The sequence below is a fragment of the Vanellus vanellus genome (assembly GCF_965231255.1).
Source record: "Vanellus vanellus genome assembly, chromosome: 2".
Classification (NCBI taxonomy): domain Eukaryota; kingdom Metazoa; phylum Chordata; class Aves; order Charadriiformes; family Charadriidae; genus Vanellus; species Vanellus vanellus.
Genome location: NC_138906.1, coordinates 160,130,218 through 160,153,587, shown reverse-complemented (window position 1 = coordinate 160,153,587; position 23,370 = coordinate 160,130,218). Strand labels below are relative to the sequence as shown.

Genomic DNA, 23,370 nt, shown 5'->3' with positions numbered 1-23,370 from the left:
AATAAAAACATAAAATCTATGCAAGGCCAAAGATACTGAGCTGGACCGCAGTTCATGTGATCTCCTTCAGTGATCAACAGCAGGTGTTTGAGGAGTAGAAAAATGGTGCAAAGATGGAGTGATTTTTAAAATTTTTACATTTTTTTGACACTTTCTCAGCTCACAATGATATGAAGGCCAGGAATTACCTGAGTCGGGACTGATATCGTGATGCTTGACACTGTTTAATGGACTTTCACAATTTATTTTGGCTAAGGAATTTAAATTCATATAAATCTATTATTTGTAGTCTTGCATTTATCTAATTAAATGTACCCTTGCTCCCCTGTGAAGTTGTCCCAAGCATGCTTGTCAGGCCTCAGCTCCTCTGAGGAGTCTGGTCCTGTCCATGTCCCAGAGGATTAGCCTCAAGCCTCCCAGAATGACTCGTTTGATGTGAAACTGAGGGACTTATGCATGTTCTGGGGCACGAGGGTCTGTAGGGGGCTTTGAAGTCCCAAGGCTTGGTAGAGTAGTGTTGGAGGACTTTTTGGTGGATGAATCCAAACTTGATTTGGTATCATTCATTCTATTTATTGTAATAGACTTCTGGATCAAGTTGTTTCCACAATATCCCTCATCTGAACTCAGTACCCAGAAGGGGTTTGGGGGGAAATGTGTTTTTAGTTTTTTTTTTCTTACAGAAGCTGTCACATACATTTAATCGCCCTTACTCACTCTCTCCAAAATGACAGCATAGACTTTTTTTTAAAAAGGGAAGGAGTGAATTTTGGGCAACAAGGACAGCAACTGCACAAAAAATTTAAGGGTTTAAGTACACTGTGGTAATGTTTTTATGTTGCTCTACCGCATGCTCTGTTTCTTTCTTAATGATTTCTGATGTTCAGCTTTGTTTTGCTCGGTACTGAATGGGGAGGTGATATAACTCCAAAACCTTTCTTTATAATGTCTGGTTAAACAATAAATTCTTAAAGTTAGGAGTGTTTTCCCTCGTGTGTTATGCTGCCTCACACGCACTCTGATGCATTGGCCATTCAAGGAGTTACCCAGATGGGAGCCTCTTGCCATAGACTGTGCAGAATTATGGATGTATGTAGAGACTTTTAGTGCGAGATACATCTGACTTCCTCTGCATTTACATGAGGATGAGCTGAGCTGTAACTTTTCCTATCCTGAATGTAAGAGGAAGGGTAGACCCCAAGCTCCAATACGGCTAACTTTTTGTTGTAGAAGTCTGTGTTTGGGCAGATTAATCTCACCTTAGGAGTCAGCTTTTGTTTCTGTTGCCCTGAATAATTTATAGTATTGTATGGATAGGAAGAACAGAGTTTATCACAATGAATCTTATTTCATAACTAATTTATATAATACATAATTTAATACATAAATATATAGGAGAAGAGGAAATAGCTTCTAGTTGCATCAGGGGAGGTTTAGATTGGTATTAGGAAAAATTTCTTCACAGAAAGAGTTGTCAAACATTGGAACAGGCTGCCCAGGGAAGTGTTGGAGTCACCGTCCCTGAAGGTATTTAAAAGATGGGCTGATGTGGTGGTTAGGGACATGGTTTAGTGGTGGTTTTGGCACTGTTGGGTTGATGGTTGGACTTGATGATCTTAAAGGTCTCTTCCAACCTAAACTATTCTATGATTCTATATGTTTTTAAATGATGTGGGCCTGATCACTGTTTCATACGTGACTTCACTAGTGACCTCCCTCTGAGAGTTTCCTTTCTCCCACCACATCTTTTTTACCTGTCTTTCCTCTGTGTGAGACTAATCCCTCTTAACTTGCTTAGTTCCTTTTAGTGGTTTTGGTGAGGGACAGACCTTCTCAGAAATCCAACCAGATCTTTTAAAGTGGATTTCCTCTCCCCACATGCTTGTTGATCCCTTGGGGGAGTGAAGTAAAAATTTCTTTTTATTAAACCTGTGTTTCTTGTTTAGGTTTTTGTATTTATCCACATGTCCACCAATTCTGTCCTGCGCTGTATTTTCTACAAATTGCCTGAGGAATATATAAGCATTACTGCTCTACCGGTGCATACTTGAATTCTCAGTTCTCTCTGGAGCTCTTATTAAAAATAGCTATTATATTTGCTTCTTATTCTTCCTGTTATATTGAGGCTGTTATATAGTTGCAAAGCAAAGCCCCTTATTTATAGTTTGCTTATTTTATTCTTCTGTATGTGGGTCTAAGTGGCATGCCATTGCTCATTTTGTCAGCTTTTATGAATTCTACTGTTAGCACTTAGATTTGGTATAAATCTTCTGAAGCAGAGTTTAAAAAAAAATTATTCCACAAGAACTTCTTCAAGCACATCAGCGATGAACACAGATGCAAAAAAATCCATCATTTACCTTTCTGGGCTGGTTTACCCCTCAGTGCTTTTAGACTGTGATGATCTGGAGAACCTTGCAGACTTGCTGAGATGCTCCTTGCTCTGGACATCTATGAAAGAGGCTTTTATGACTTCTCGCTTTAGCAATCTCAGCCCAGAAGGCATTATTGTTATCAAGTCCATATAAGAATATGGTACTCAATTTTTTTCTTTTTTATTATTTTTTTCATTAGATTTCAGCTTTGTGAAGGATGAAATGAGAAAGGATGCTTTCTTATTTAAAATAACTTCTTTTGCCATCCTTTTTAACCTTGCCAGCTTTCTTGCTGGTTCTAAAGTCTTTCTGAGTCTTTTTTCATGTGTATGTTTTTCCATTCATAAATGCAGCTTCCCTCTGACCTTGGTTATTTTTCCTCTGGCTACCCATGGAACAAAGCTGTTCTATAAGGGCACTATAAAAATAGTTTCAAGTTGATCGGGATTCTGAATGTGAATGGGTTGGGTTTTGGGGTTTTTTTGGACTTAAACAGTTATGCAGAAGTAATTCTCAGTAATTTAGACATTGTTCAGGTTTCTTTGGGCACAATTTAAATATTATCAGTGACATGAAAGCATTGTGTTTGTGCATTTTTCTTCTATAAACTATTTAACACTTTTTTATTTGTTATTCTTCAGTGTTTGCAGGGTAATACATTTGAATAAAACTCTTTTAGACAAAGGAAACGTAAGGCTTTAATTTTAGTGGTGTGTTTTCTAGCTTCAGTGTATATAAAGGCCGTTCTTTAACCTCTCTTCACAGTATTTGTTTCTCTGTTTCCTTACTTAATATGCACAAGTAGATGTGAATTTCACTGATTTCAGAAGCATACACTAAAATTCTGGTAACTTTTGAATGGGAAAGAAACATAGTACTTCACGAACGTTGTGGGTTTCAATGAGAGAGTACAAATTCTTTGTATGCCTTGGGAATCTAAGTCTTCTGTCTTTGTCCTGGGAAGAGTTTACCACAAGGTGGTAAACTTTAGGCACAGACAACTTCAGGTGACTGCCCGGGGCAGCAGAACAAGGTGGGATTCATCCTTGGGAGTCCTTAAGGCTGAGCCTCTGCAGTGCTGGCGGCTCAGAGTAAGCGTCTCTCTGCTTCTGGGGAGTAGCAAAAAGCTGCTGTAAGCTGCTGTGGCTGTCTGTCCTTCCTCAGTTGCTTGGATCTGCATCTTCAGACATGTTTGTATTATTTCCTCTTAATACATGATCCTCAATATGCATGTTATAGCACACCAGTAAGGGATGCCACAACATCGCTGCGCACTGGGCCCTACCAGGGTTTTCTCAAAACAAAGGTAACTTCTGCACTGAGTAGTGTTTCTCTGAGTTGAAGGTGTGAATTGTGGAGAAGAGAAGATGCATATCTTTCAGCTTGGAAAATACCACTGCTGTGTCCAGTCCAGTATGTTGCTCTATACTGCCGTTCTGTAGTGAGGTCCTCAACATGGGCTTGGGTACTGGCCACCACGCCAGATCCCATCGGGGAGGGGATGGTTAGTGAGGCCCCTTTCCCTGCCCGTGGCCCCTTTGAAGGGAGCTGCCTTCGTCAGTGGGTGCAGAGCACATCCTCAGTTGTCCGTGATTCTGGCACCTCTTGGGGAGCTGCTGAAGGAAGAGGGTATCTGTCTGGGGAAGCTCTTCTATTTTCATCACAGTACTCAGCTGTGTTTACGATATTGAGAAGACAAGAGCCAGTTCCAGAAGGCAAACATTATCATTTGTATGTACTGCTGTCAGAGTTCATATCTCGCTCTCTAGGGTTATTGAAGTCCTTCCTACAGTACTTGTATCTAAGGAAGTAAACATCAAGTCATGCACATTATAGTTTTCTTTATGCAAAGGAAATTTTATTAGGATGCTGGGAAGTCATTTCTGTGTTTTGCATGATGCACCTACATGGAGATTAAAGCTTCTTGTTCGTTCTAAGCATGTCGGGTTTTATATGTTGCATTTTAGCATAGACTACGTTGCAGATTTAATTTTTCATCTATGTGCCTTTAAGGTCAAGTAGGGAACTCCCTTACCTCTTCAACAGAAAATATTTCTTCTCCTTTTACAAGACTTGTGTTGATATGTAAAAATTGCAAATTTATTATTCTTACACAGTACTTTAATTTTGTGTGCGTATGTGTAGTAATTACATAAGTATTCCTTTTACATCATAATCAAAGCCTTATGTCTAGATTTAGGTGATTTGCGACCTGGGGTTCTTGAGAATTTCCTATATATTGTTCTAGGACAATGATCCGTTTCCTGCTTCCTTTTTCTGACCGGGAATTTCTTTTGCCTTTCCACTGATAAAGGAAACTCTCTTCTTCAGTACTCTTTCAGTCTCTTTACAAAACTATTTTTGAAATGCTCTATAAAACAACAGAGCACTTAAAATCAAAATGCTAGGAAATATGGTGGGGTTAGCAGAGCTTCACTGACAAAGACAGAGCTTCCATGATCTAGCAGATTTCTTTCCGAACTTGTTCCATTATCCTTCCGTTTCCTTCAGAGCAGTAGGATAAGTCTGAGCTTTATTAGCTTAGGACTGCATAAGCCAAAGCACTGTCTTAGATAAAGTCATTTATGTATATTTATGCAACAGCTTTTACATCAAAACAAAATGCATATTTTATTAGTAGATAGTGGTTTCCTTGGTTTTAATGTTAAGCTATTTGATTCAAACAGTATGCTTTTGAAACAGTATTACTGCTATTAAAAACATACTGTTTGAGTTACAACTCCATATTAATATATGTTTGAGTAGTTGGCATTTTGAAAACCTCAGTGTTAATGTCTGATTTTAGAATGTAACTTGTCTGATGTGTGGGTTGGAGTTTGTTTTTGGTAAATAAGCAGTGTGACTCTTTTTGTGTCTTCTAGTAGTTTTTCATTTTTTTGGTTGAAGCTTTAGCGCACCCTTGTTTTGAGTACCCATAGAACCTTAGAAGTGTTATTCCTTAACTCTTCATCAGCTCTTAGTTAATGTAAAAGTAGATTTATGCACTGTGGTACATTATCCTCAAACCTTGTTTGAAACGTATGTCATTTTGGGTGGTTTTGTTTCTTTCTTTTCAGTTTTCTTCCTGCCCCCCCCCCCCCCCCCCTTGTAATTGAAATGCTCTCAGGCAATATGACAACTTGAAGAACAGAAAACGTTTGTGAAAAACATGATACCTATTGACAACTATTCTCTCTTTCCCCCCTTTCATTGCACAGAACTTGTTCTAGCTGGAATAGCTCCGTGGTTTTGTGTTTGTGGCTTACAGAAAAAACAAACAAACAAAAGAAAACCAAACAAACCAAAAAACAAAAAACCAAAAAAAAGAAAAACCAAAACAAAAAAACCCCAACAAACAAAACAACATCGTAAGACTAGGAAACTCATTAAAACTCATTACAGTGAAATGTTCATTTAATTAATAACAACAGTATTCCCCTAAGAGAGGTAGAGGTGATAAAGTGTGTCCCAAAGGGCTGTAGTGGCAAATTTTCTGTTTAAAGATGCTAAAATGGGAGTAATAATAAAAAAAAAAAAAAAAAAAGCCAGATGCCAAAAAGGAAAGTTATAGAAGCAGGAAAACCAGTTCTGACAGTGTTCTGTAATTCAGAATATCCTTCATCCTTGAGTTAAAGACTTTGCTCGCTTGCACTGGCTTCAGTCTCATCTTCTCTGTTCTGACCTCTCTATATTATGCTAAAACAAATGTTTGGATATATACTAATATACATTCCATTCTGGAGGGTAACTCAGTTTTACAAAGCAGGTGAAAAGGGATTCTTTGTCTGTAAGACATGTTTCTTCTTCTAAATTTGCAGTCAGATTCAGACTTGGTCTCCTTAGTTTTCTGTCTGATACTATTGACTTTATTTGTTCTGCAAAAGTGTCCTACATCGCAATAAAAAAAGTGTGTATTACAGTAGACAATTATAAATTCCAATGTTGTTTCCAAAATGAGCACATGTACTTACATTGATTGATCTTTTATTGATTTTATTACTTTATTAATAACTACAGAGCTTTTTTCATTGATGTATTACAAATTCAAGTTACTGGTTTAAAAGAAGTATATATATATCTCTATTGCTAAATAGTTTTTTTATATTAAAATTATTCTAATTTTCAGTAAATGCATTAACTTACAGCTTTTTTGAAAGTACTGTTTTTCAGTTGGTTTGTCACTATATTGCAGTACATAAGCTTAAAATAATAATTTACTGTCTACAGAAAACTTTCTGACTTTTAATTTTTCTTTGCAGATCATGTTCAAAATGAAGAAAACTATGCACAAGTACTAGATAAATTTGGAAGTAACTTTTTAAGTCGGGATAATCCAGATCTTGGCACAGCTTTTGTAAAGTTTTCCACGCTTACTAAAGAATTATCAACGCTGCTGAAGAACCTGGTGAGGAGTTCCAAACTTTTTTAATTTTTTCCCAAAATAAAATACAATACAACAATGTCATGATCCTAGTTACTGATGATAATTTTAGAGACTCTTTCAGTTTTGTTTTGTTTTGTTTTTTTTTCAAAAACCAACACAATAATTTTTGCAGAGATTATCTCTATAGGGTGTCATTACACACTCACTGTGTTTGATTGTTAGTTGACAGTTAAGAAGAAAAATATAAATGTGCAGACATCACTTGAGGCATCATTCGCTCGTGATTGACAATGTTATATATCTCTTCCTATGGGCATTAATTTTTACATCGTTCCCTAACTTGACGTCTTTCAAGTTAAAAATCCAGTATCATTAGTTACGGCTGTTTTGTCTTACCTCAAAAAGAGAAACTTTTTTTTTTTTTGAAGAAAAATAATGATGTGGGGAGCATGCTCAGTGGTGTTAATAGTCCATTCCCCCGTGTTATATAAAGCATCCATTGCTGAAATATTAGGCTTATGAAGGAATTCTAAAGGTTGTCTCATCTAAAGTTCATCTTAGGCCTTTTACTTCTGAAAGCTGGATAATAAAACTGCAGTTATAGCAAATATCTTTGACTGCTGAAAGTAATGAAGCCACATTTCTTGTGAAATAATGTTTCATGATTTTGATAGCTGTTGTATTCAGAAAGTGGTAGCTTCAATTTTATGTTTTTCTTACAGTTGGGCTTCTCTCCAAGTTTTTTGGTGTGCAAAGTATAAGCAATATTACAGGGTTTCTTTCCTAGAGTCCCTAACGTGAGCACTGCTGCTTAAGGTCACATCAAAGGTCCATGTAGCCAGCACCCTGGCTTCTGGCTTTGCTGGTCACCCAAGAGTGAATCTTTAGGGAAGAAACGAGAGAAGACAAGACATATGGGGATAACTTCTGTACTGTGGTCATGAAAACAGTCTTCAGCTCCACAACATTGGAGCTGGAGGCAGTATCTTTTGTTTTGTAGTCCTTGTTAGGTATTACTTCTGTGAATTTGTCTAAGGATTTCTTAAATGTGTGCTATGCTTGGCACAGAATGTGGTGGATTCCTCCAGAGCACTAAAATGAACTGCTGTCTCTGAACTCGATCCTTCCATTTATTGTTCCCTGATTCTTATATCTTACAAGAAATATAAGAATTTCCCGATTTTTCCCAGGAACTAACAGATAGCTATCATTCTTTCTTTCCCTTTCTCTATTACTTTCCTAGCTGAGTCTTAGTTATTCCATTGCTTGAATTGTTCTTGTTTGCCCTTTCTGTATCTTAGTACTTTTGGAAATGGAGGGGGACAAACGTGAAGATGGTTCTATCTCTTATTCCCTTTTCTGAAGAGGCTGATTGCTTTATGATTACTGAGCATTGGGCTTGATGTTTTCAATTCTGTGTTGTACCTTCAAGTTATTTTTTCCTTGAGACGTTTTTCTTGGTGATCGTTATTTTATTATGTGTGATTTTTATATGCAGTTTTTTCTCCTTATGCATCACTCTACATTTTTCAGCATAGACTTCACTCTTTAATTTCACTCTCTCAGCGCTAATTTTCCAAGGTTCTTATGCAACTCTTTATACCTAGCTTTTGCTTTACTACCCAAAATAGCTTAGTGTCAGCAGACATTCTCACCTGACTGTGCACTCCTCTGAGATTCACTTACAAACATCTCAGACTGCACAGGCCCTAACAACACTGAAAACGGACTGTCACTTCTGACCTGTCATGCTTGGGCTTATTTCTGCCTTCTGCCTCTTCTTTGTCACCCGCTTAATATGACCACACTTACCCTAAGGAAGCTTGCTTTCTTTAAGAGCTTTGCCTATTAAGAGCTGGCCTATTACCTGGATCATCCTTTGTTTCAATGTTGGCAGTTTTAAAGACCAGCAGATGTGCGCGGGACCTGCTTTCCTCTGTAAAGACTTTTGTCATTCTGAATTATTTTGGCCTCCTTTAATCTTGATTTAAGACACAATTAAAAATAAGTATTTTCAAATGTGTGTTAAAGTGCAGTTTGAGGACAGTCTGGGACTAGCACTCAAGTTTGTTGGAAGCTTTCTGGACCTCATCATTCCTTGCAGGGCTTCCACAGAAATTTTTAACTTCTTTCAACTGGCAAACAAGAAGTGGGGGCTTATTTATTTACTTAAAGTAGTGCTGATCGAGAGGAAAAGGCTATTTTTATTTAAGAAGCCACACTCATTCAAAACAACATTATAGTCTTTCAGCTAGACTATGAAGTATTATCTGTCTAAATTTTTGTTGACAGGATTTAAAATAAGTTGTTCCCTAATTTACTTCATTCAGCAGCATCAAATAGACAATGATCTTATTTTACAAATGTCTCAGCATTTAAAAAAAAAACTTACTTTTCACCTTTCTTCTCTCCAAGATAGATAATTCTGCTTTGTTAATCCACTGTTGTTCTTAAATATTGTTCTGATTAATAAAATTACACTGAAAGAAATATTTTTGTAATATCAAATATCACTGAGGTCCAGTGAAAAAGCAGTTGAGAGGAGAACTGTATAACGGCACTGATAAAGCCCCACAGTAAGTGCTGAGGCTTATGTTAATAAAATTAAGTGGAAAAAATGGCAGTAGGTATTAAGATGAATAGCAAGCTAATAGGCTTTTTTTTTTTTACATACAGCAGATTATTGCTGTCTTATTTAATAGATATACAATAAAAGAATGAATGGTCTTTAAAGACAGGAAGAGGAATAAGGAATAGAGCTACACAGTAGGCAATAAAAATACTTCAGAAATTTGGATTGATTTTTATTAAATCTTTTGAACCTGAATTATGATTCATTGAATATTTTCCAGTGAATTGTGATATTATGTATGTTTCATGAGAAGGAGGGTACAGAATAATTTATTTTCTTCTGTGTGAAGGAATTACAGAGTGATCACTTCGAGAGTGCTAGCCACTTAATTGTTATGATCACTTGCTGTGAAGTAAAGCCAACAACTTGCATTACATATACAAGTCTTGGAAACTAGGATTTTGAAATGATTGTTCTGCGCACAAGGTTAAGAATAAAAATATATCCATTAATCAGTTTAACAAAAACAAGTTGCTATGCAAATTTTGCTATAAATTTTTGATGTTATCACTAAATGTAACACCTGAAACTTATAACGTGATATTTATACGCTTTATTTCTGAGTCTTGGGGTTTTTTTATTGACAAACAATGATCACTTCTGTAACATTTTGTAAAGGAAATTACATTGTGATTGGCCATGGTCAACATTGGTCTACATTTTCAGCAATGTCTGAGTGTCCCACCAGAATCAGTTTGTCTGCTTTTTAAGACTTCTACCTCCTTTCCTGTCCCAGGTTTCATTCTTTATGCAGTAATTCATGCTTGAGGACCTATGTATGTGAAACCGAGTGTGTTGGTATCTTTAAATTGATCTAGATGAGGTTTCGGAAGAACATTTGGAGCACTTGCAGATTAGTTGTGTGTTTTGCGTAATGCTTAGCTTTTTCCAAATGTTTAAAGCTTGTTTTTTTCCTGCCTCTCTTTCCTGTAAATGTCCTCAGCTAATCTTTGCGGGCAAATTATCCCTCCTCCCCAAATTATCATATGTATTTCCATCTGTTAAGGGCTTTTTCCTTTATTTTGCTCTAGATATGTGACTGTTTTGCTTTGTTATCAGACATGTTTCCAATTCATTTGGTCCACTGTTTTATCAAGTCTTCAACTACTTAATAAATGATTCCAAAATCTTACTATATTGGAGTCATATGCTGTTATTTAGGGGTTTTTTTTCCTAGCTGACACACTAGCTGGCTACTGTTCAGTAATTTCAAGCCAAGTATTAATGGCTTGAATTGGTTATCCTTAACAGATACACTTGGAAAAATGAAAAGAGCTACAGTAGTGTACTGCTGTTCATGCCTGCACTGATAACTACTTTAAGTCTGCCATATCCATCCATATTGCAGAAATTTGTGTTCTTTCTGTTTTATGAACTAGATTGGGATTAAAATCTTCTGAATATTTTTTCTCAAAATTCACTTTTGAGATATGAACTTCAATTCAGAGTGTTAAGTGGAAACTGATTAAAGTGGTTGAGAATGAAAACAATAATACCTTTTCTTTAATCTGTGTATTGATAAAGTAGGTAGTATCTTAATCACTTAATGGCTTAATAGTCATCGTTCTTTTCCTTCTTCAATACTTGTCTCCTTGATACTGCTACAGAGTTGTTAGTTGTGATGTATTGAGACAAAAAGCCAACAGATGACAAATTGCAGAAAGGTATAATCTTCTACAAAATTCCCTGTCTCCTTTTATTTCTGTTATGAAATAATATTGGGGAAGAGGGTGTCATGTGCAAATGTTGAAGCTAAGATGACGGAAAACCAGAACCTAGCTCTTTGAATAGAATCAAAGCTTAGACTATCCACTATAAACTCCTTTAGTGAAGCCAGGTAAAGAAAAAAGGTCTTTTGGGGTTTTAATCACTGAAAGTGATCATGTTGCTTTTTTGTTTCATAAAAAAAAATATTTGAGCATTAATTGTGTTGTTGCAATTAAGGAGAAAATCCCTTCTCAGATCTTGACCTTTTAAGCTGTGAAGAACCTTTGCTCTGTGTTCATGTTATTGTTGAGGCTGCAGCTCAAGGTGTTCTAGTGGCTGTCCTTCATCTTGCTTTGAATACATTTTGAATATAAGATTTTGTGAATTTAAAGTATAAAATACTGGCACATGAAACAGTTGTCAAGATATCTTGAACACGATTATACAAGCGTGTGTCATGTTTTCTGAATTTGAATCCATCTCATAGTAAGAATAATTACCAGTTATGATATCTGCATGCTGTCTGAAAATAACAAAACTTCAGGGTGGCTGACAAGCAATCAGATGATAATTAGGTAGCTGTATAATTACCTGTGTTCAAAAGATCCACCTTCCCCTCTGCCATGCCAAGACCACAGTGCTTTCCAGAGGATAATGCACATCAAGTTCGAGAACTGTGATTTGTAGGGCACTTTACAGGAATCTTTTCTGCCCAGGATATTGGGAGAATGAAGCAAATCTGTGTTTTGTTTTTTTTTTTTCCTCTTTTCTGTTAAAAACTGATAGTGAATCTAATGAAGGAAAATACGCTATTTTATATATAGTGGATAATGTAAAGAATGACCTGGTACGAAAAGCTGCTTGTAAATTGGTAAGAGACCCTGGCTCTTCAAACAGCAGCGAATGCAGGCAGGTCATGCCTTGCTTCATCACAACTTTATTTTACTCCTATGAAAGAAATAAACCATGTTAGAAGAGTGAGATTTCTTTGAATTCTTTTTTTATATGCATGTATGCAAAGTTGCCAAGTGTCACTTTAGAAAAATGTAGTATTTAATTTTTCATACGTCTTCTGAATATATAAGGGGTTTGTGAATGGAACACTGTATGTGGAGAATCAGCTTCAGTGATCATTTTGATATTCTCATCTGTATGGATCATTTACTTCACAAAAATCTCTTAAATTAGTTTTGTGGACGAAAATATGCTCAGAAGACCTTATATGGCCCAGCTCCCCTCTTCTATATATGGCAGATTAAAACCGCTAATGTAACACTTCTCTACTGCTTTGGTTTGCAAACAGAAGATTTGCTGTCTTGCAGCCTTCCCATCTCTCTCCCTATCCTTCCTTAACAAGGAAATGAAGAATTCATGGAATGTTTTGGGGGAGAAACGAAGGGAGTAGGAGAGGCAACAGACTGGAATACATCTTTTTCCTGTGGTCATGACTCTTCAGGAACTGTACGCACCATGCGTGTTCAGATAGGATCACAGCAGTAGATTTTTTTCTACCCTCGGACTGGGAAAGACGAACGGAACATTTCCACATATATGTAATCAACCAGGCATGAACTTAACAGGGTGAAATTTAAACTCTCTAGAGTTTAAGCAGATGTCAGATTTCCATGCTGGACAAGGAAAGGAACAGTCTTCCCGAATAGTTGGGAACAATCAAAGAGCTGGTGTCTCTCTTCGCTCCTTTTGTTCATGGCTGAATGAACATGTGCCTTGTTTGTTACCTGCCTGTAGCACAGCAGGTCTTTGCTTCTTGCTAGGGAGGCTATAAGAAACATTTGTTCCAAATCTAATTTGCTTCCTAAATAACTACGCAATATTCAAATGTTTGCTTCAAGAAACTGAAGGTTACCTTGAGGTGCTTTCAGAACTTTGCTTATGCTATTTTTAAAATTCTGGGTTTATATCACCATATTATAAGTAAAGATTAATTATAACGCTTCTGTGTCTGATCCAAGTGAGCGTTTATTAATTCTTCCCAGACTTGAATTTGCTATTAATCTAGAAATTTTGAGTTGATTGCAACTTCATTAATGAAGTTCAAAGACTTGTTGGCAGTAGTTTGATAAGATCATAATAAATCTTTTTCAATGATAACCGTATAATGTTTTTCTTCTTAGCTCCAGGGTTTAAGCCACAATGTTATTTTCACTTTGGATTCTCTCTTAAAAGGAGACTTGAAAGGTGTTAAAGGGGTAAGTGTTGAAAATTAGCTTTTTATTTAGAGAAATGTTTTGAAGTTCAGCTGTCATGTGACTTTTTCGTGCACCCATAAGATTTATTTCTTATGTTGACATCCACTAATATTCTGTATGTGGTCTAAAGAACAAATTCAAAATTGGCATGACTGTGATGCTTCTTTAGAATTTCAGTCTAAATTCCTGTCTTAAGGTGCACAGGAAAGGAATACTTTACAAGATTCAAAAGTAGTATTTTTTCTGTTGAAGAATGCTGCTGTCTGAAAAGTCTTAAAAGAAAATAGTATTTTTTGTTGCTATTTATAATCTGATGTCTTAACTGTAAAAACAAAGTTTTAAAAATGTTCTAAGCGAATTTTCTCTTTCCTAAGGACCTCAAAAAGCCTTTTGACAAAGCCTGGAAGGATTATGAAACCAAATTGTAAGTATTTTTCTCCTTTTTTTTTTTTTTTTAATTTCCACTCCTGGTCCCAAACTGTCCTGTATCTGTAGATGTAAATTAAAATATGAGCAGGGAAACTCTTCTGTGGAACTCTCTTCTGCACTAAAAGAAATAAAATATTTTTATATTCTCTGTGAAGTAGTTAAATGCATCTGCCCAATGTTTCTTTAGTGTAAGGAAGGTAATGCTTAGATACTGAACATCTTAAAGTGAATTGTGGAGATTTCAGATGGCATTTAGACATTCTTAGAACCATATACATAAAATCTATTGATAGTAAAAATTACAAGATTTATATGTTGTGTATTGCAAAACTGTATGTTTTTGCAAGGCAAGAATATTAGTACAGTTGATGTGACTTCTAAAATATCTATGGTATTAAAAATACTTTCTTGCTATAATAGCTGTCTTCTGTGGGGAAAGAATGATTTATAAAAACAGAAGTTTGGAAACAAGTAGTATCATAAGTGGAATGGTTCAGAACACTCTCAAGGAAGTGATGGGCGGCTGCTTTATCAGAATTCAAGAGCTCTCAAGAGTTAATTCATTTATTTCCCTTTCATTTATTCCCCTCTTTAATCCTATTATTAGCTTTGCTTCATTTATGTCTAACCAGGAGGGGAAAAAATGCAATGAAAGAAAAATCAGGCCACTAACGACTGCTGAAACACTTATCATAATTTTCTTACCTGCATATAGTAACTTTTTCCTTCAAAATTCACTACAGTGTAAAATCCTTGTGAACAACTGAAGCAGAAATGAGATTATTACTAATCCAAGGCACAAAGATTCTTGTCCCAGAATCACAGTATCATAGTCAGTAGAGCATTCAGATGTACAAGCAGATTTGGGTTTTGTTACTTTTTAGTTATTTAGTTCTTAATGCATATTTTGAAAAATATATTGAACAATTTTCTATAGGCAGCAAATTGGTTTAAAAAAAAAAATCCGTTCTTCCCCTCAAATTGCTGTATGTGAAATCGGGGATATCTTTGCCAGTCTATTTATATGAAATGCCATTAAACGGAACTTAAGAGACAGAGGTATCTTGTACAGACTCAATATATGGAATCATCTGTGGGATTCTGTTCTGAATATGGCAAATTTACAGAAGGATGCCTGTTGTCTTGTTACTCTTCCCTGCCCCCCTCCTGTGAGCAAATTTTACTTGGGCTTATTAAGACCAAGAGGGAGATGTCCCTTAGATTTCTCCGAGAACCTCATTTCCCAGAATTTGTTCAAGACCAAATATCAAGTCCAGTTTAGAGGCACAGTGCTGAAAAGTGCTTTGTTCTACATGTAAACATTATGTTTTATTGTGTTTATGTTTATGTTTTACTATATTTTCTTAGCTGGAGAAAAGCCGAGTTCAAAACCAAATAAAGTAATCCTTTTTAATTATTTGGTGTTTTCCTTGCAAGGAGTACCAGTCTAATAACCACACAGTGCTTTGTCACCTGTTTTAAAGAAGTACAGATTCAATCTTGTTTTTTTCAAAAAGGCTGCTAGAGAGGAAAGATTACTTTTTAAAAAAAAAAAAAAAAAGAGAGAAAATTGCTTAGACTTTTCTCCTGTGTTGGAAATCTAAGTTTGCTTACAAATGGAGCATCCAGTTATTCTGCAGAGCAGATACGTAAGGACAGCCAGACTGGAAACCTCTAATTAAAGTCTCCGGGCAGCCTCTTAGTTCCATATTTGCATTTCTCTATTTCAGAATTTCAGTGTTGGCTTTCTCTGAAAATGTGATGACTGGAAGTCATGTCATTTAGCATAGGTGGCAAACTTCATATCCTGCCATATTTTTTTTTTAATTTCTGCCTTATAAGCATGAAGCATATTTGATTAAGATATTCTGCCATTGTTCTGCCAAATCAGTAGTTTCTTATATGTATGCTTTATACTGCAGTATATAGAGTTGAAGGTTATGGAGCACATCATATAGAAAGAATGAGATTTTTTTTTTATTTTTTCCCCAAGTAGCACTCAAACTAAAGAAAAGAGTTAAAGGGTGAAAGGAAGGAAGGGCAGCTTCATAACTCCATTGCTTATAGAGGAAAAAAAAAAGATACATAAGATTTGGTGTCATAGAGGAACTCATCTTAGGAACGACTTTAGTATTTCTTTGATTTATTTTTTTTTCCTAAATAATACTAGATCACAGGATAGTAGAAGAAATTATCTAAAATGTTTTCTAATTAAAATTTCAGCACAAAAATTGAAAAGGAAAAAAGAGAACACGCAAAACAGCATGGGATGATCAGAACTGAAATAACAGGAGCTGAGATAGCAGAGGAAATGGAGAAGGAAAGGCGGCTATTTCAGCTACAGATGTGTGAAGTAAGAAACAAGTTTTGTCTTTTAATTATGATACCACAATTTAAAAGTACCTTGTGGGCCTTACTTAAAGGGGATGAAATCTACTTCGTCATTTAATTGTGGTAGAAACTATTTCCATGTCACATAGTACAGCAATACAAAGATAATTATTTTAGCAACTCTGCAAAACTTGGCTTCCTTTTGTTTTATTCCTTTTCTTTGTTTTTAGATTAGTATGTAAGGTTCTCGGGTTGAAAATACACGATGGAAATATCTTATTTTTTTTAAGTTTATGGTTGAGCTGTTCGGGAAGTATTTTTGATATCTTTCTTCCACATACTTTGTGAAACCTTCTAAAATTTCTAATAAAGTGATAAATGATAGTGATACATTAGCTCCATAAAACTGCTTTTTATATTAGTAGTTCCCTTTATTTCATTTTAGTGGTGATTACTTTAAATTGCATGGTATTTATATTTTTAGAATATTTCAGTAATTACTGCAGTAGCATTTAAAAAGGGACATCTTCAGACAATTGTAAAAGATTAAAATTTTTCCTGATTTTTTTTTTTTAACGTTTTGGAGTGTTTGAATTTTTTAGGAATGGCCAAATACACTGTTCTGTGTTTTATATTTTGCTTAGCTGTGGTGGACTGGTGGCTTGTAAGTCAGCACCCAGGTTAAATACAGAGATAATTAATTCATTGAGCAAATGATGTTTTATTGATTGAAAACAGTTGAAGGTTGTGAGGCATGATTATCACCATGTTTTTTTAATGTCTATACAGTATCTTATTAAGGTTAATGAAATCAAGACAAAAAAAGGTGTGGACCTTCTGCAGAACCTTATTAAGTATTATCATGCACAATGCAAGTAAGTGCAGTGCTTTTAAGCTTTAGTTATTATTGTCTTTTTTTACATAAGTGTAAAGTGTGTCCCTTTGTTTTGCATTTGTTTTGGATACATTGGGGAATTTTTATCATAATTGTAATCTGGCAGGTGGCTCCAACTTCATCCTATTAGGCTGTAGTCTTTCAGTAGAGAGTATGAAAGCGAGTGAGTGGGGCAGAGGAGTGATGGAGAAAGAGGCCCATGGAAAACCCTGCATGTGGTATAGAAAATTAATTTTAGTTCCTAAAATCTAGAATGTAATTATAGAAATACCTTGTTTATTCTATGTAATAGGGTTTAGGGTTTTATGTAAATTTTAAAACTATTGTGAAAACCAGTAATTTCTTTTAAATTTGTTGAGGTAAAACTGGTCTGATGACAAGATATGGCCTTGGCATCAGTAGAACCACAGAGGCAAACTACAGGAACTTTACTTAAGTTGAATACAGGAAAAAGATTTTAGAAATTACGAAGGGGAAACATGTTGACTAACAGCGATAAAATAAGCTAAGCTCAACATGACCTGGCAATGTGCACTCGCAGCCCAGAAGGCCAACCAAGTCTTGGGCTGCATCAGAAGAAGTGTGGCCAGCAGGTCAAAGGAGGTGATTCTGCCCCTCTACTCCACTCTCGTGAGACCCCACCTGGAGTACTGCATCCAGCTCTGGAGTCTCCAACATAAGAAGGACATGGACCTGCTGGAGCTTGTCCAGAGGAGAGCCACCAAGATGATCCGAGGTCTGGAGCACCTCTCCTAGGAAGACAGACTGAGAGAGTTGGCACTGTTCAGCCTGGAGAAGAGAAGACTCCAGGGAGACCTTATAGCAGCCTTCCAGTATCTGAAATCCCTGGAGAGGGCCTTTTTACAAGGGCATGTAGTGATAGGATGAGGGGGAAGGGCTTCAAACTGGAATAGGGCAGATGAGAGATTAGAAAGAAATTTTTCACTCTGAGGGTGGTGAGGCACTGGAACAAATTGCCCAGAGAAGTTGTGGAAGCTCCATCTGTGGAGGTGTTCAAGGACAGGTTGGATGGGGCTTTGAGCAACCTGGTCTAGTGGGAGATGTCCCTGCCTATGGCAGGGGGGTTGGAACTAGACAATCTTAAAGGTTCCTTCCAACCTAAACCAGTCCATGATTTTAAGCTATAATCTCTCTAATTTGATATTTGTTAAAGTCACAATGGTATATCTCCACTGTTGAAAGATACTGTGCTTTAAAACTACTGTGGGGTGGGTTTAGGGTTTTTTTGTTTGTTTCTGAACATGGGAGGAGTAGGATATGTTTTATTGGTTTTGCTTTTTTTCTCCACAAGACAATCTACTTTGTATTATGAATTATGTGTATTCCTGATAAATCACAGGTATTTTTCATTCTAGTTTTTTCCAAGATGGCTTGAAAACAGCTGATAAACTTAAACAATACATTGAAAAGTTGGCTGCTGACTTATATAATGTAAGTTTACTTATAAGTAATGTCTAAAAATGGAAATATTTTGTTTATATGAATACATTTTAGATATGACTACTAGGGTGTATATTTCATTTGTATCTTAAAAATGAAAAGTGTATTCTCTGAAACTTTAAATATAGGTAGACTGAGGAAAAAACATCTTGACTGTCTTAAATTTTGTATTCTGTTTTTAGAGTTATTAGGAAAAGTAGCTCTCATTCTAATCCTAATTTAATGTTGCATTAAAAACAAAAGTAATTTAAAGTATTAATCTTTGAATCAGATTACATTATTAGCGCCAATTTTAGCTGCAACTTTCATTTTTCAAAACCAAGCCACAATTTTTAAATTAATTGTGTTGTTCATTGAAAGCAAGTAATAATGTGGAATCACACCTCACTTGTCACCCAAGTGCTTTTGTATTCTATAATCAGAATTACAATAATCCCATTTGCTTTTGTAGTTTGTGGCTAAATTAAACTGTATTTTCATTCCTTAGGTCATCTGTCAAGCTTATTGGTGTTATTCAATTAATATTTCAGAGACAAATTTGGTTGCATTAGGTATAGTGAACCATTAAAGCATAACAGAACAGAGCATGCTGAGTTGTACATTCATTTTAACTTGCTTTTCAAGTAATACATGCATAGAAGGGGAGTTGGACTAGATGATCTCTAGAGGCCCCTTCCAACTCTGAAAATTCTGTGATTCTGTGAAATCACAGACTCAGGTCACATATGTAATTACATGGAAGGGAATTACACAGGCAGTATCAAAGGCCTCTTGTGGTGATGGGTATGGTCTTGGCTCATGGTCTTTATAATACGCTGCATCTCACTACTTTGAGGCTCTTGTGTTCTGCTAATTGTTCTTTCACCCTAAGAAAAGGTAGAAAGTCTGGTTTCTTAAAAAGTAATTGCAGTAAATGAGGTTGAAAGCATAACCCAAGAAGGTGAATACGTAAGAATGGATTAGTCCATGAAAATAAACTCAGATATTACAGAAATGCAGAGTAGTTGAGCTAGTTGTTAAGGACACCTAAAATGGTATATTGGAATGCATGAAAATTTAAAATTAAAGTTGCATCCAGAAAGCATATAATGGCAATCTCTTTTTGTAGATAAAGCAGACACAAGATGAAGAAAAGAAACAACTTACTGCTCTTCGTGATTTGATAAAATCTTCTCTGCAGCTTGATCAGAAGGAGGTAAATAATTTAGACGTTATTCTTAGAGCTAATGTGAATTTATGAATTCTGTATTCAGAAATTGGTTCATTGAGGCTCAATTTGTGGAGTTAATTGATTCAGAGGAGTCGGACTTTGAACATTATGACAAAACTAATACTTAGAATGTTCAACCCACATATCAACAAACAATAGTTTTAGATTAATTTTTTGGTTTTTTTAGTGTACTACTTTAATGCATTGTAAGAACAGTTGTAATGGATCAGATAAATGCTTCATCTAGCCCAGTATCCTCTCCTTGACAGTGGTAATGAGTGTTCAGGAAAAAATACAAAGGGATGCGATGCACACTTCTTATGTCCTGCCATCTTCCAGCCAGATTGTGTTCAGGATTTTCCTGACCTAGGTGATCGAGAATAAGAACTGGCGGCTTGGCTTTACATATGGTTTCTGTTATTATTATTCATTTGCTAAATCACATGGATTTTGTGGTGATATTCTCTTTCCCGAACTCTTTTTGCTAATACTATATTGTAAGGAAGAAAATTTCTATGTTAACCAGATAGCAGTGGCTGAGACGGGGCAGTTAAAAAGAAAAATACATCGTCAATTGCACTGGTATCAGCAGTGAAGGGGCAACATGCAATGCCCATTGCAGATGTTCTGGAATACTCCTGGAGCTTGGAAATAGGATGTAGTATATATCACAGCTTTCACATGAGACAGTATTGTGACTTTTTCCAAATCGTAGTGCCTGAGAGTCAGAAATACTGTGGTTAATTCCTGTGGTGAATTGGAGGGTTGGGGGGGTGGGCAGGAGGGGACGGCTTTCCTGTAGGAAAAGGTCACTTGCAATCTGTTCACTTTTTTTCTTAGGTAGATAAAACAGTAGTATTTGCTGTATGCCTACTCATCTTATTAAATGTTTATTATTAATATGAATTAATAATAATAAACATTAGACAGATGCCATTCTGCTGCATGTATATGATCATCCACATATATGATTGGGCAGTATTGCTAATATCAAATATAAGAATATAATTTACAACCAGATGTACCGAGTTAGCCAAATTTCCAACAACTATCGATGATGGATGTGTAGAATAAAACGCAGAGCAAAAGACAGTGATACTTCCCCAGAATACCCTCCCATTAGTAGTTTGACTGTCATTGCAGTTTCTCTGCCACCCTATGGATTTCCTTGCTTTGAATTTGTGCAGTTGCTTTTTGAAGCACTGTAAACTATCAGCTGCTGTTAACAGCTGTGTCTTTCCCACCATTGCTACGTGTTGTGTGGTAAAATCTTTTTCCTTTTCTTTTGTTTTGAACTTTTAGATCTGTGTGCCCTACTCAAGATGGGAGTGCTTGTGATTTTACAGTAGCATGACTAGATCATTTCTGATCTTTTTTTATTTTTTCATAAAACTTCCTAACATTGACTTGTTTTTTGACAAGCGCTTAGTGAGCTGTGAAAGGAGCTGTGAAACTTTTAATCGGCTGTAAAGCTATAACCATATCTTCCTATTTCTGAATGTTAATAGTCAACTCACAATATCTTATTTTTTCCCTCTGCCTCACTTTGCATTTGTTTATGCCAATCTTCACCTATCATTTACCGTCAAGTTACTCACTATCGTGAGGTCCTAGAGAAATTCTTCACTCAGCCTTTCTTGAGTACCCTGAATAACTTAATACCATCTAGCAAACTTTGACATTTACCATTTACCCTTTTCCAGATTGTTTTACTGTTAGACACCGCATGTGCTGGCACAGCTTTCTGTGAAACTCATTTGTTTGTTTTCGCTTTTATCTTGTTATCTCATTTGAGGGCTTTTCCTCTTATCCTGTAGCAATGTAATTCTTTTCCCTTCCACAAGGAACACTAAGTGCCCATTGAAAGTCCCGGTAGACTGTATCAGTCTGATTTCTCACATGTCTACTACTGATTCCTTCAGAGAATTCCAGGAGAATTTTGAGCTGTAAACTTTCTGTACAAAAGCTGCCCTGAGTATTTTCCAGTATTTATAATACTAAATGTACTCTTAGAAGTAGTTTTCATTAATGTTCCTTATGTGGTGTGAAGCTTACTGATCTTTGCTTTCCTGGAATTCTTCTGGAACTTCTTCAAAAATAGGATTTTGGTACCTGGGGCAAGTAAGTATTTTTATGGGCTCTTGTGTAATTTTGTAGGGAGCACACTGTAATTATGGCTATTGCATGCAGATGAATGGCTTAAAGTTAGTACATTATTTCAGGTGGAATCACAGTTAATAAGGAATGATTGATGAGTCATTCCTTACAGTGTAGTGGTGGTTTTGTATAGCAGATAAACCTTGGCCAGAAGGCTTTTCCTCTCCCTGCATCTTTAATCCCATCGTTCTAAAGGACAACACAACCTTACAGCGCACCATACATGTTTTTTAGAATTTCTTTGATGTCACAGGTGACAGGAGCATTACAGAGCACCTTTGAATAGATCCCAGTTTATTGCCATCTCTTTGTAGTACTCAGTTTTCCCTTAACTCATGGTCTACGATCTTTCCCAGTGCTCTGTTTGGTATTTTTTTTCCTTCCATTTCCAAAGTGCACATGGACCTACTAGACCTCTTCCATAGTACTTGCAGAGCTTCCCATGCATGCATTACATCTGTAGTCTCCCTAGTGTCTACATCACTCTGAGGGTCACTCATGCTCGTTCTCCATCCTCACCCCCAAAAGTTGAACAGAGAATATTAGATTTCAAGAGCTGTCTGTCATTCTAAAGTGTTTACGGATCGATTCCCAACACAGAGGAACAAGACCTGCTCTCTTGCTCTCTCCTCAGGTACCTTTTTTTCTTTTTTTTTTTTTTTTTTCCACAAGCTGATTATCTGGGAAGCAAAAGAAAATACTTCCTTTTGTCCTGGCTGCTGCCTATGTTGTTAAATTCAAACTACTTGGTATTCAGCCAGATCTTGGAAATAAAGTAGGACAAACACGTTGTTCTTCTTCGGTGCCATGTATTGTACATATAGTACAAGTCAAGTTTCAAAAGGTGCTCAAAGAGTATTATGAGGTAGAATAACCAAATGAAGTATAGTGTTTAGTTTTTGGTTACATGTTCCCTGGATGAATAGTAAAAAGTATATTCAGTTTCAGTGGAAAGTAACCTCATTTAAAATATAAAAATTAAACAAATTGGATTCTGAAACTTAGATGCATATAGTAATAAAGAAGCTTCACAGGCATCAGCAAAATAGACTACGCAACTTTTCTAACTTTAATTATACTGTAGAAAAATCCTAGGACTCTTGAAAAAAGTGTGTGCGTATGTATGATATCTATATGAAAAGTTATATGATAAATATAAAAATAAAGTGTTTGACTTGAAGAGAATATAAATTGTGTCTTAAAAGAAAAAAGGAACAATATTGTGATTCTCAGATATTCAGACAAATTATGGGAGAGAGATCTAATGAAGGAATCCACTGTTTTGGATAAAATAAGCATTTGATCACATTGATGCTCAAGTATTTCTTTCAAAATCAACATGAGGACTTTTGCTCGTGATTCTGCTACATTACATGAGTCAGAGCATAATGATGCTGGCAGATATTGATGTGCTTGATAAAACAATGTCTCTGTTATTTAAGTATTCAGTGTTTTAATCCTGAAATAGAGTGCCAGCATTCGTTACTCATTAATTAAGTGACAATGAAACTTGCAAACACATGGCCTGAGTTTCATCAGTCAGCTCCCCATCATTGTGTATATCCAAATCTTCAAGTAT

General features: G+C 35.9%; 1 protein-coding gene across 1 annotated transcript in view; it reads left to right on the top strand.

The window, feature by feature from the left end:
- Positions 1–23,370, top strand: part of ASAP1 (ArfGAP with SH3 domain, ankyrin repeat and PH domain 1) — a 155,895-nt gene that overhangs the window by 79,543 nt on the left and 52,982 nt on the right. Inside the window, exons 5-11 of the mRNA XM_082499527.1 lie at positions 6,635–6,780; positions 13,234–13,308; positions 13,683–13,732; positions 15,961–16,090; positions 16,858–16,943; positions 18,340–18,415; positions 19,533–19,619. Coding sequence (XP_082355653.1) covers positions 6,635–6,780; positions 13,234–13,308; positions 13,683–13,732; positions 15,961–16,090; positions 16,858–16,943; positions 18,340–18,415; positions 19,533–19,619 — 650 coding nt within the window. The remainder of the gene's footprint in view (positions 1–6,634; positions 6,781–13,233; positions 13,309–13,682; positions 13,733–15,960; positions 16,091–16,857; positions 16,944–18,339; positions 18,416–19,532; positions 19,620–23,370) is intronic.